General features: G+C 40.0%; 1 protein-coding gene across 3 annotated transcripts in view; it reads right to left on the bottom strand.

Moving 5' to 3' along the window:
• Window positions 1-13,899, bottom strand: part of adgrd1 (adhesion G protein-coupled receptor D1) — a 45,178-nt gene that overhangs the window by 6,706 nt on the left and 24,573 nt on the right. For all 3 annotated transcript variants that reach the window (XM_056773216.1, XM_056773217.1, XM_056773218.1), the window contains 5 exons: window positions 7,228-7,301; window positions 6,130-6,253; window positions 2,755-2,858; window positions 1,467-1,578; window positions 758-911 (listed from right to left, as the gene is read on the bottom strand). In XM_056773216.1, the coding sequence (XP_056629194.1) occupies window positions 758-911; window positions 1,467-1,578; window positions 2,755-2,858; window positions 6,130-6,253; window positions 7,228-7,301 (568 nt within the window). The remainder of the gene's footprint in view (window positions 1-757; window positions 912-1,466; window positions 1,579-2,754; window positions 2,859-6,129; window positions 6,254-7,227; window positions 7,302-13,899) is intronic.

Raw genomic sequence — 13,899 nt, 5'->3', positions numbered from 1 at the left:
AGATCATGTCGTAGGAGCTAAAATAAGAACAGCTGGACTGTAGCCGGTTATTTCCGTGCCACCATAAATAAAGAGCAGTGTTTCTTTGCCAGAAAGGTTTAAGAGAAGGAGTCGACCTCAATCTAATGTAATGACTTCAGTTCAATGCAGCCTGTTTTCTTCATCCACACACATCACGGGGATCGCTATGAATACGACTCCAAACCTCTATTTATTTTACACTAAATCAAACTCCATCACTGAAAACGCCCTCATTTATCACCGTGCCAGCTTTTGCCTAATGAATGTTTGGATTCAAATACGTATACGTAGCTCTGGCAATGTCCTTAAATAACAAAACATGCTCTCAAAAGGCGGATTATAAATTGTACTAAAAAGAGAGAGAATGAGACCCGAACAAAGCACATGTGACCCATTATCACATGCGCACATTTGAGAACAACTCAATTAATATTGATGACGGTATTAATGACATCTTTAACAGACTGTAACATACAACATTTCTTTCACTCCCTTTTCTAAACACGGTCACATTATTCGTGGCTAAAGGGAATGGGCTGATCTGTCTCAGGACTGATGCTTGAGGTGGGATGTCCTCCGTTGACTCTCTTGGGTTCACGTATTACGCTAAACTGGGTCATTTGAGGCGATTGAAACCGACCTGAAGTTTTAAGTTTAAGTGTGATTCTGTGCATTTGTTCATGCACAAATGTGTGTATTGGAATGTGATTCATCCATCAGTGTTCTGTAGACTCACCCCATCCGATGGCATAGTAATAGAAGTGCTTGCTGCCCTCCGAGCCGAACACTTTGACCACCATGCTGTAGAGATGAAGTCCTTCCACCAGCATCCAGGCGAACGCACACAGGAAGAAGAAATGCAGCAACACGGCCATGATCTTACACGGAAGCTGCAGAGAACGATATCACCACAGATCACTGAATCGGCCGAATGAATCATTCGAATCGGCTTTTTGAATCAGCTTAAATGACTCGTTCAGACAAACTATTTCACACACAAAAAAATTTGATATGAGGGTCATATGAACACACATTGCAGGATTCGAAGTTAACTGCGCAAAATAAATGAAAGTTTAAACCAGCTCAAAGTTGACATTAAACGCCCGCAGCGAAAGTTCATCCGAGTTCTCAGATAGATGAGGCGAAATCAAATTAACTCCGAGTCATATTAATCCGCTCGTAATGTCGCAGGCATGTGAGAGGATCAGCGGAGCCATCTGCTCGTTTTTTCTTCAAGTAACGACAACCTATTGTTTCTGAAACCAGTGATGACACCAGTGCCGTCATACCCCATTAAACACATTTCATCTTAAATGAAGTCATTTTGAAAGTTCGTAAACATGTCAGCAAGAGTGTGTGGATCCAACAATATTTAGGCTTCAGATGAAGGTGAAGCACTGTCCAGTACTGCAGAACGAGACTGAAACAGCATCATAAAGACTCACCGTTCCAGGACTGAAGCGAAAACTGATGAGCAGGAGGATCTGAGCGACGAGGATGGCAAACGACAGGTTGGCATGAATGTGGTACCTCTGGTTACGGATGGTACTAACAGATCTATATACACAGCAACAGACAACAGAAGATGAGGTGAGTATTTGGAATAGCACTGATGAAAGATAATAACGATTAAAGGTTAATATAATTTTCATATGGAATACTAATAGAATTTCACATGTATTTATTCAGAAAAGGATGTAAGTGCAACGGTTAAAGCTGAAATGTGTATTTTATCAGTCAAGTTTTATTTGTAAGTTTTCATTGTCCACAACATCTGAAGGGCCCCCTACTTACTATACAGAGCTTGGTAAGACTAGAAATATGTATTTGTTATTAATATCTCGATATCTTTTAGCTTATTTCAACTCTTTCCCTGATAGCTTTTAAAAAAAAAAGTTGCTACCCAGCTTCAGCATTTGCATTTTACAAATAAAAATGATTTTCAAAATATTGTCTTCTATAAATATATGAACCTGCACTATATCAAATTCATCAGATTCAAAAATTTGTTCATTTTCTTCAAAAATACAATGTTTTGAAAAAACTAAGTTGAAAAGCGAAACTGAAGATTTTGATAAGCTGCTTTTGGATCCAGTGATGCTGCTTTTTTATTTATAACATTTTCAGCCAATGGCATGAGTTGTGGGATTGTTTGCATGACCAATAACAGATGAGAGAGTAGTGGAAACCTATCTGAAAACAGCCAATTTTTTAAATACATTTTGTATTTGCCAGTGTGCAGAAATTACAATATATTTAATCACCCTGATATATGAAAGTCCCAGTGAACCGGAAGTTGCGATTGTTTTTACTTCTGTATTTTGAAGCATTTTCAAGTGAAATGGAATTTCAAATGAGAAAAATAGTGGGCGTGGCTCGCGTTTTTCGCTGAGATTTGATTGGGTGTATAAAAACATGTGTTGCAATTTGAAATGGAACTGACAGTTGAAGGGGAGGAGTTAACGGATGCTCCGCCCAAGCCGCCAAACATTCGTTATATAACGGATAGTAACTAAAAGGTGGAAGTGCATTAATTTGAAGATTTTAAGGGCACGTGCATTTTAAATAAAGAAAGATCCACACCGATAAGCTAGTTACAATAATCTCTGCAATACTCCATGAGAAAACAGGGCATGTAATTTTTTTTTTCACTGGGACTTTAATACATACATTTATGCATATGACAACATAAACATCATATTAATGCATGCTATGGCAATTTGAGATACTCACGACAGCACGGCAAAGGTGACCAGCGTAATCGCCAGGCAGAAAATGGAGATAGAGCAGCCGATGTAGCTAATGGTGGACAGCGCCACCTCGTGGGCCCTCGAGAGCTGTGGAGAAATCAAACATACGCAGAGGCAATGAGAGGCAACCAATATGTCAATAATTTGGCCTTGTGTACCACACGGTACTTGAGGGGTTTAGAGGGCTTACGAGCCCCAGATGTTATTGTAAATGAGAAAAACACTGAATACCACGGCAACGGTCCCCTGATTGTAAAGTCAAAGGTCCCATATGACCGGCTAAACTTGAATTAGTTCGCATAATATCAAATAACCTCAATACAGTTACGTCATCATTTTATCAAAACCAAACGTGCCTAACATCAATTACAATCTGTTACGGAGTGTCAAATATATTTTATCTCTTGAGGAATTGAAAATCAAAAACAGGACGAAACGACTGCTTTAAACCACCTGTTAAGTAACATAAAACATTCACATTTCTTTCAGGATATGAAGCGACCCATTTGTATGAAGCCCGTAATTGGTACCCAGTGTCGCATCTGTGTGCTGAACCAATAGGCCGTTTCTTTCCCTCGTAATTCTATTTTCGTACTCGGGTTCGATTGTACATCAACTCCGCTTCCTGCCTTGTGATTATAACAGACCCGTAATATGGAGGACCTGCGGAGCGGTAAAGAAAGCACCATCTCGTCCGAGCTCGAAGCGTTGAGGTGAGCCGCTAATTGAGGCCCAGGCGGAGACGGGCATTAGCATCAAAGCGCGGAGATGATTACACGACTGAGTGAAGACAGAGTTTCTCAACAAACACATGAGCCAAGCTGCACCTGGGTGTCTCGGTTTGGCTCGTGTTGTATGTTTGCTGAAAGCACAAACCTTGGGAATCTGACTTTTTTGTGAAACAATGTCTTACGTCTCTGCAGACCTACTATATGTCCCTACTTAAGGTTCGATCTTTTGAAATAAATCAACAGGACAAGGGTTAGCAAAATATGCATTTGAAAGGCAGCTGTTATTTACAAGCATTCCCTGACAGATGACAATCCGGCCCAAGGAGCTCAACCCGTACTCTCTCCGTTCTCCCACGAGACCCATTCGCATTCAACACCGGGTTTCAAATGAACTAGCAACGAAATACCGCACGTCACCCCGGGAGAACCGTCTTAACTGCTTCCAAATTGTCTTCTTCACTAAAGCTCTTCAGCTGATTTACCGAACGCCTCAGCCAATCAAAACTCAGAGCCCTGCATGCTGCTGGCTCGCGGCGGAAGAGAAACACAGTTTAGCGTGGCAATCATCTCAGCGTCTCAGTGTTTTTAGAGGACCCTGCTGGGATATGACCTAATTGCTTAAGCAAGGACTCTTGAGAAAGTGCACTAACATCAAGGGCAGCTGTTCGTTTTGTAATATATGTGCATATATCTGAACATCTAATGATGGAGAAGATTGGGCTGGTAACATGAAAGTTAATGCGCGGGTGTATTGGTGGAATTTTGGAACATGGGGCTGTAATGTTAGACGACTGAAATCAGGAAAATGAAAAAAAATCTAATCTATAGCACTACTAGTATTGACAATTCACAAATGATGTAGGCTTGAAAACAGCTCTGTGCTGAATAATCAGTCTGTCTGTCAGTAAAATCCAGACTAAAGTCACATTTAATCATTAGGTGAGAAGCATCAAAGTCATGAAAAATGACAAAAGTAAGTAATATGTGTTGAGCTCTAGAAATTAGAGTGTTGAGCATCAAAGCATCAAAGTTTGATTTCAGCAATTCTTTTCACTACGGTTTCAATTTTTGACATGACATTACACAGTCAACATAACAAATATCAAGATTATGATTTCAAAGAAGGTTCTTTACATTTTTACACAATTTTATGTAGAAACATTAAATCACAAAAAAGACTTTAGCTGGGTTTTCCGAAAAACACTAAAATTTATAATTTTACTGCTGCTATGTTTTATTATTCTACACAAAAATGCCCGCCCAAGAGGCCACATGACTCACATGTAACACATATTATGAGTTTATGCCGTAAAACTCGCATACTTTAAGAATTTAGCGTTTAGTCGATAGTGATAAATTGCAACTGATGTAAACACGACAGCTTCTTCGATCAGACGGCTTCGTGTTGTTTACAGTCAGATCATAAAAGAATGTCTTCCGGAAATCCTGTAAAATTTGCGACAACGGAAATTCAAAATTTCTGAACGACACGTGATTCATGGAGCCTTCAGATAGTTCTAGGAAGTGATGTTTTCCCTTTAAATGCTTTATTTCTTTCATTTTTTATTCATTAATAAAATGTCTTTAATTTGGTTAAAAGTTCGTCACAATTGAGAGCTTCCATAAACCGCCATTGCTGTGAAAAAAATGCTCCATAGGGGTTAACAGAGTTGACGCAACTCTCTCTCTCCATGGCCCTAGTTTCTTTATTGTGATTGATCCTGTATTGCATCTTATCAGTATAACTTATTTACTTCTATATTCATAATGTTTCCTTAAGATGAAGAAATATTCAATAGAGAAACTAATGTGGCAGATTCACTCCAAGTTAAAAAAATTACGACTCAAAATACTATGAAGCCTCAGAAATAGTGACATGTAAAGGTGGCTTTATATAGCTCTTATTATGATCGTAATTTATTATGCGCAAGCAGGGTTGGAAATGGGGGTAATGTGGGGGGCGGAGTCCAGGGAGTGAATATCAAGGGGGGTTCCACTTTAAAGTATAGAGTATGAAAATATAAAATATAGAGGCATCTAATGGTTTAAAAATACAAATGACACCTGAAATTCACATGTGCAAAAACAGGAAATATGTGAAACGTGTGGTAATGTGTTTTCCACATTATCACGTTTTTTTTAAGTCACACGTTCAAGTCACACATGCTGCACAAGGTCCCATGGGTTTTTACATGTGATGGCATGAGTTTTTAAATGGGAGTTTACGCAGAAATGTTCCAAAACAACACATTTCACATGTGTTTTTGCACATGTGGGCCACATGGTGAAATTCATGTCTTTTCTGTAAGGGCATGTCCCCACCTAAAGTCCCCCAGTGAATCTTAGTCATTTCCACAACATCACACACATTATTTGTTTGAATCACTCTAAAAGCACTGAATCCAGCAGAGAGATTATTGAAGAAACACCTGACTCAAGCATTGACTAGATCTAGATACACATTCACAAAGGTTACATAAAACAACTTGCATTTTAAAAATAACTAACACTATAGCGTACACAATGCTCCATCCTTTTTTACAAGAAGGCCTCACAGTGTTGTTAGCCATCATTCAAATCACATACGAAAACCAACAGCAGATTGATTGACATTGTGGTTGTCTCACCTCCATAGGAACCACCTGCATGAGAATGGCGAAGTTGGTCAGATGGTTACACAAGCAGACAGAGAAGGACAGGTTTCCATCAGCTCTCACACATCCCTCATTGGACCACACACCCTCTTTGGAGCTGAAACCCACACATATACACATGTTTAATTAAGCGTTACATCTGCTGGAGCTTTTCATAGCGTATATTACAACCATATGCATTCCCTGTCTCATTCACAGTGATAATGGTATTACCAGAGCTTTATTAATCAAACCGGATTGAATAGAAATCAAAACGATCCCATTCATGTCTGTCACGGGTGCAGTTATTTATTGAGTATTCAAGAATGAGCGAGCATGAGAAATAATGAGAGAGAGAGCAAAGACGAGGAAGGGACTTCAAATCAATTTATTTTTTATTATTTTTTATTATCCTCAATTGGCTTAGGTTACGGGCTCATTTGATTTTGTTTTACGGCTCTTATTGCAGAATTGCCTTGTTCTTTATCTATAACAGATTATTTTATTAATTATATGAGTGTGGAATGAAAAATCACAAAACCTACAGTACATGAGATCTAGTTTATTGTGTCCAGCTCTCTTTGGCTCATTCATGAGAGAAGTACCTGTGTGGGACTAATGAATGAATTATTCTTCGGGGGCGGATCTTTTCCTGAGTCTGAATGGCATTCACAAATTACAAAACTCACAGAAAGCACAAGAACTCAAAATAAAAATTCTGTCTTTATTTACTCCCATTTGAGTTGTTCCAAATCTGTATACATTTCTTTGTTCTGGTGAACACAGAGAAAGATATTTGGAAGAATGCTTAAAGCCAAAAAATGATTGGCCATCATTGACTATCATATTAGAACAAAATACTTTATACTTATTTTGAAGAATGTAGAACACCAAAAAGTTCTTTATTGACTTTATTGTAATTTTTCCTACTATAGTAGTCAATGGTTTGGTTACAAGCAATCGCCCAAATATCTTTCTTTGTGGTCATCCAAACATAGAAATTTGTAGAGATTTGGAACAACTAGAGAGTGAGTAATTCATGACATAATTTTTATTTTGGTGTGAACTATTCCTTTAATACTGTAATCCCACCTGTAGTCTAGGAAGGCGCAGTAGAGGAACACTTTGTTGCTTTGGTTTAGGGCCTGATGCTGCTGTTCTTTACTCTGAAAGAAAGAGAACCATTTATAAAATGATAAATAAATCATCACAGCTGTCTTGTTGGTACAGTAGACTCATTCAATGTCTTATTCATCCTGAAAGGTTAAATCCATCACATCAGACAAGAATTAGGTGTCAATCCATATGGATACTGAAAGGTCACAGTATAACAAAAGCAAATCGTCTTTTTGCGTTTTGGAAAGTTTGGATAAATTAAATACTGTATATCACACACATACACATGCAAAGACCATACGACCGCAGACAAAACCAAAAATCACGTTGAGAAATAGTATTTCCGCATTCGACCTAGCCAAATGTCTCACACGATTTCCAACGATCAATTGAAACGCTTTCCGTCTCTTCTCCATAATTAATCTCGCTGAGTGTTTTTGACTCAATGGAGAACTCATATTCAATACTGGCCTGACTTGGGTGGATGAGAGATATTTGAACTAGTCAGCCTAGGAGGGCTTGGAAACTATGTCGAACACACCAGCCAGTCATGCTGGAATCAATTCAAGTGAGAAAAAGATTTCAGGGAAATCGGAAGGACAATGCAATTCGGAACGCTCAGCAGAATGATTCCATTGGATTTGGCATTTTGGGAGTCATTGCATCTGTGTTTCAAATAGGGATAAACGTAATGACATCATTATTAGACTGTTGAGAGAAATGTGGAGCAATGAGTTAACAAATGATTTGATCGGAATAAACAGAGCTTGTGTTGTTTTCCATCGTCGTTGACGCACATGGCTTTGAAGTGAACCGGGGCTGCTTATCAGTTAAATGAGAGTATTTAACTAATGGGACACCTTTTGTTGTGCTGTGTTTCAGCTGTGCTGCCCGAAGTGTACAGAAGAGGCTATAAACATCTAAAGGGAAAAGCGTAATTGAGTAATTGCAAGTGTGTTAGGAGAAGTAGTGTGTGTGTGTGTTAACTGGACAATATAAATACAAGGTGTCTGGTAGGAGAGACTGGAGCATCTGAGCTATTGTTTGTGCTTGTGGAAAATACAGCTTTAATGTTTTTTCTTCTCCTTTTGTGTAATAAAAAACACGTCACATATTAATCACATTTTCAACACAAAAATCAGGGGGTACCCAGCTTCAAATGTTTTGCTTTTCTTTTAGTGGTGGTGGTTGTGGGGCGGAGGGGGGGTTGCTTTGCGATACACAATTGACACAGATACACAACGTATTACTCGAATAAATCAGGCAAGACCCTTTTTTACGTCTCAAAACTCACCACATTCTACACTCTTAAAAATAAAGGTGCTCAACAGGTTCTTCACAGCGATGCCATAGAAGAACCATTTCTGGTTCCACAAGGACCATTTAGTCAAAGGTTCTTTAAAGAGACATCTCCTGCTTACGTTTTTATAATCTGAAGAACCTTTTATTGCCATAAAGAACCTTTTGTGAAACAGAAAGGTTGTTCAGATGTAAAAGGTAAACAAAAAAAGGTTCTTCTGTGGCATTGTGAAGCAGTATGTGCATAGAAAAGCCTCGTGCATTACCTTTTAAAACATATTGTATAAACATGAAGTGTATCTGTGTTTTTAAGTCTTATAATGATAACTGTGAATTCTTCACTACCCTTTTACATTTTACTATAGAAATATTAGAAAATGTGAGAATAGTGGTTGCTAGGCCATTGCAATATGGTAGTTAGGGTTGTTAGGTAACTCAGTTGATATTGTGGTATATCTGTGGTTACAGGATATATTCTACATTTGCGCTTCATTCCAAAGCCTTCAGGCATTATATTTGACTTTGGTGTCGGTGCCCAAGGAGCTTTTGTAATACAGAAACATTGTTTCATTTTTTTCTAACAAAATAATACATCCAATCATTTCCAACATCAAATGCATTGCTCTTTTAAACTCTGGCTGTGTTGGAGTTAAGAAGAAACATATGAGCACATAGGGCACCACCCCATCTCAATAAAGAGTGGCCTTTACAACACGAAGACAGAAAAGCTTGCTCTAAATCATCTTGGTTTCCTGTTCCCTCACTACAATAGTCTCTGTTTCACTCTCAGCCTCACTGGTTCTCTCTGTAAAGACAGGGGCTTTAAAGTTAATAAGTGACTAAGAGGCTAATTTTCCCCAGGAGGGCCAAAGAGCATGGAAAGTCTAACCAATTCTGACCAAGTCAAGACAGGGGCCGTGTATAGATTCGCGTACTTTCTTGGGATTTAAAGGGGTGATGAACCTGATGTTTAAAATATGGTAAGAGGCGTTACATTTCCATGCAGTATTTGACCAATCACTACGCACTAGTGAACTGGCCGATCATAGCACACCTCGCTTTTCAGAGCGATGACCTTTGTAAAATATCAGCGCGTTTCAGAGAGGCGGAGCAAAGAGAAGATACAAACAGGCACGGTATGTGGAAAATACAGCGTTTTTTAACCTTAAATCATGTATACACATTGTATTACATTTAAGCAAACAATAATATATGTTTTAGCCAATTCAAATGACCTCTTTAATACATTTTCTGAAGAACGTAGGGAGCGTGAATTATGTACATGTGCAGGTATGTAGTGTACAGTTGCTGTGCACCAGGCTGCCAGCACAGGCGGGGGAAAGCAAAGGGGTAATCATTTTATTTGAATTTCATGAATGATGTCTACTGTCAAGTTACTCACAGCGATTAAGCTATATTGGCTATACAAACAAGGACACCCAGAGTCGATTACGTTAGCTAACAACACACTTGACTTAGCCTTCTAATGAAGACAAAGCCGGCAGGTTTTAGTCGGCAGACTCCAAAGTTGAATATTTATCACAAAATTAGACTGCTTACATTTGTACCTCTCAAGGCCTTTGTAGGCTTTTTAAAGAGTCTCCGGAGTAGGACGCGGGAGAGTTGATGATGTAGTTGTAATGTTAGATATCAGGATAGTGCAGGTCAGGAATGCTATCTGTTCTTTATTGCATTGATGCTCAAATCTAGCTCGCAAGACCGCCGTGTGAGTTCCCTCGACCGAAATCCTATGCATTTTTCCCATGGACTTTTGGAAGATTTCAAGAAATAAGCTCCATGATTAGCAAAGGTTTATGATGTTTAGGGGGTTATAATAGCGACAGATGCTATTTACACTAAGTTTAAACAGCAGTAAGTTCTGTTTACACTAAGTGAAAATAGCAGTATAAGTATAAATAGTAGTAAGATGCTATTGGTACTTATAAATAGTGGCACTTGCCAGGGAAGCGTTAAAGCACTCCAGCACTTTATTTACATTAAAAAGCCTGCAGAAGAGCAAGTAGTATTGGAGGTGGTCGCTTTCTAACTTAGTCAACGGTGAAGAGACCAATATCACACTGGCAGTTGATTATTAATTTTTTGTTTGAATTAAAACATATAAACACTTATAGCAGGACTGAAAAGTGCACTTTCCCAAGTACACATCACTTAAAATTTGTTTTTGCGGGGTGCTTGGGGTATTTGACATCATTCTCACCAGCCTATCAGATGGCAGTGGGTCGTGTAATCACACAGTACCTTGTGCTCGTACTTAAGCAGAAAACACATCTTTATATCGGCTGTCATGGCGATTGAAGCGTTAACTTGCTCATCTGTGCCAATTGGCGTTAAAGTCTCTTTTGATTGGATGACATGTGTAATTCCAATCATATGCCAAACTCTGCATTGTCATTTAGGAGAATGTGGAGAATGACAACAACATGAATCTGGACGAAAATCCTGGATCGAATTGACCGTCTTGGAAAACAGTCAAGGACCATAAGGCACATAAGCTGGATTTAGCTCTGCGGGCTCAATTTAATATGGTTAAACTTTTCTCAAAGCACATAATGTCAGAATAAATCACAATAATTTCTTGTTGATCCGGCGTCTCATCTCTTATGTATGAAGTGTCTTCACGAAACATATGTCAGAACCTTCTAGAGAATAAGGCCGGAGCTTTGCTCTATTTAGGTCTTTTTCAAAGTTCTCCTGAAAGCTTCACGTAAGTGTCAAATGCTCTCACACTTCACACCCGGGTGAGTAATCGTTCTATGGGCGTAATTTTTTTAAAAAGTGGGAACCGTTTGGTGTTGCTGGTTAAGACATCATAAAAGGATGAATGCTTAGCTTGTGAAAATAAATTAAATTATACACAAGTTATTTAACACAATCTTTTTGTTTATTGATAATACATAGCCTATATATAGCATTTGTTAGTGTAGCAGGTAATGCTATTCAAATACAGGAAAGATATGTTTTGTTTCATTTTCATTTATAACTGTGTACTGTTGTGAAACATTTCCGGGTTAAAACTGAAAGATTGTTCTGTCTGTATTCTGTACTGTCGCTTTGCGGTTTATAGCTGTTGACCAACATTTAAAGGTCCAGTGCGTTAAATTTAGCAGCATCTAGTCTAGTGCTGATGTTGCGAATTGCAACCAACGGTTCAATCCACCTTTCCTCCCTTCCTTTGGAAGCACTACGATGGCACGTTTTTCGCTTCTTTGCCGAAGGAGATAACAGATTTACGAAGCACGTTCTGTAGAGCAGTTTGTCCGTTTAGGACTACTGTAGAAACAACATCGCAAAATCCATTTAAGTGGACCCACGGTGTATGTAGACAGAAATAGCTCATTATAAGATAATAAAAACATAATAATTCATTATGTAAGGTCTCTAAAGACATCTGAAGACATAGTTATGAATATGATAAGCATTTCTGTCAATATATCCTCAAAAATATTTTTTTGCTGTTTAGATACTAGCGCTGTCACACATTTTGTTAAAAAAAAAGTTAAATAAAACTAACAGCGGTTAAAACTGTAATTTTCATCGAATCTATTCATCTGTGTTTTTAATGGAGCGTATGCATTAAAGTGTCTAATGTTGGGCCGGGACCCCTGATGTCTGTGCTGTATGACTAAATCACTGACTAAGTGAAGGAAAAACTGAGCAAAAACCATACAATGAATCCTATAAATTTCACTTACGCAACACAAGAACAACCCTACAGCTTAAACTCCCTCGAGAGAAATACACATTATTCCTATAATCGCTCTCTCCCCCCCCCCTCACCCCCATACGTATGAGCACATGCTCGAAAAATGGTCTGCTAAACATCTCACACACTCTCTCACATATTTTCTGTCTGAGACCAAACCCAGTCGTACACGCACCATATAAAACACGCTGGGTAGTGGCATAACACGGGGGTATATTTAAAGAACTGCTCGGTCTAAATAAAGCCCGGCTGGGCTAAATTTAAAAGCAGAGGAGTGTCATCCGAGCTTAACAGAGAAGATAAATGATGAAGAGTAAATGTGGGTTTTTGGTCGCTCCCATTCTATTTACAGCTGTATAATTACATCTGCGGACGGGCTGGGCTGTAATTTAAAGCGACTGCTTCTGTACACGGAGAAGACAAAGACTGACGATCGCGTAAACTCAATGAAAACACACATTTTCAAATGTTTCTTGAGTTTTGAGCTTCCAACTTTACAAGCAGTTTGGGGGTGGGACTGATAATGTTTCGCACAATACAAGATCCATGTCTAAATGAAATAAAATTTGCATATTAAATGTTGTTATTTTAAAGCGGGTATAGCACACCTTCAATCTCATATTAATCTTGAGTACCTATAGAGTAGTGTTGCATTCTTCGTATCTTCGAAGAATATTTAGTTTGAACACATTTATAAAACATAGTGTGACGGGGTAAGAGACACGACACACACAAAATGGCGGTGCAAACAACCCCAGTGGGGAATTTATTAGACATCTTTAAAATAACGTGTCCAAAAGGTGATACCCGGGGTGCTCGTGTGGTATAATCCGCCCCCCCCGTGCTTGTGTAGTTGTATCTCCTCCATGTCTCCCTCGCTGTCCCCTCTCTCGCTCTCGCTGGGGGTCAATAAGGCACAGCAGTTGGTGCGTCCAGACACAGGACCCAGAGTGCTGGGAGCACGCAGCTTTCATGCCCGGCAGCTAATCAGCGTCAGGTGGACGCAATTAGCATTAGCTGCCGGGCCGTTTCCTGATCCCGGATCTCCGCCTCGCCACATTCCCCCCCCAAGCGGCGACCTGGTATCCGGGCAGCTCCTGTAGGCGCCTCGGGAAGATAATATGGGTGGGGGGGAAAATGTCGCCTGACAGTCCGCCCCATACTGACTGGAAGACGGACTGAAAGGCCCGCTGGAAGACGGACTGGATCGCCGGCTGGTACACCTGGGCATCGCTCTCGGACAGCTGGGCAGCGTCCTTTGTCGGCTAGGTAGCTCGGTCGGGCGGCTGGGCAGCAGTCTCTGGCAGCTGGGCAGTGCTCTCGGTCGGCTGTGCAGCACGTTCTACCGGCTGGGATCGTCCCTCCACTCTGCGCCGTCGATCTCACTCTGTCCTCTTCGTCGTCCTCACGCTCTCCGGGGTGCTCGTGTGGTATAATCAGCCAGTCCGTGCTCGTGTAGTTGTATCTCCTCCATGTCTCCCTCGCTGTCCCCTCACTCTCTCTCGCTGGAGGTCAATAAGGCACAGCGGTTGGTGCGACCAGACATGGGACCCAGAGTGCTGGGAGCATGCGGCTTTTATGCCCGTTTCCCAGGCGATGCTGATCCCGGATCTGCGCCTCGCCAC

The sequence above is a fragment of the Triplophysa dalaica genome, chromosome 18 (assembly GCF_015846415.1).
Source record: "Triplophysa dalaica isolate WHDGS20190420 chromosome 18, ASM1584641v1, whole genome shotgun sequence".
Classification (NCBI taxonomy): Eukaryota; Metazoa; Chordata; class Actinopteri; order Cypriniformes; family Nemacheilidae; genus Triplophysa; species Triplophysa dalaica.
The sequence above is the reverse complement of the archived record's forward strand: the minus strand, read 5'-3'. Positions and strand labels throughout refer to the sequence as shown.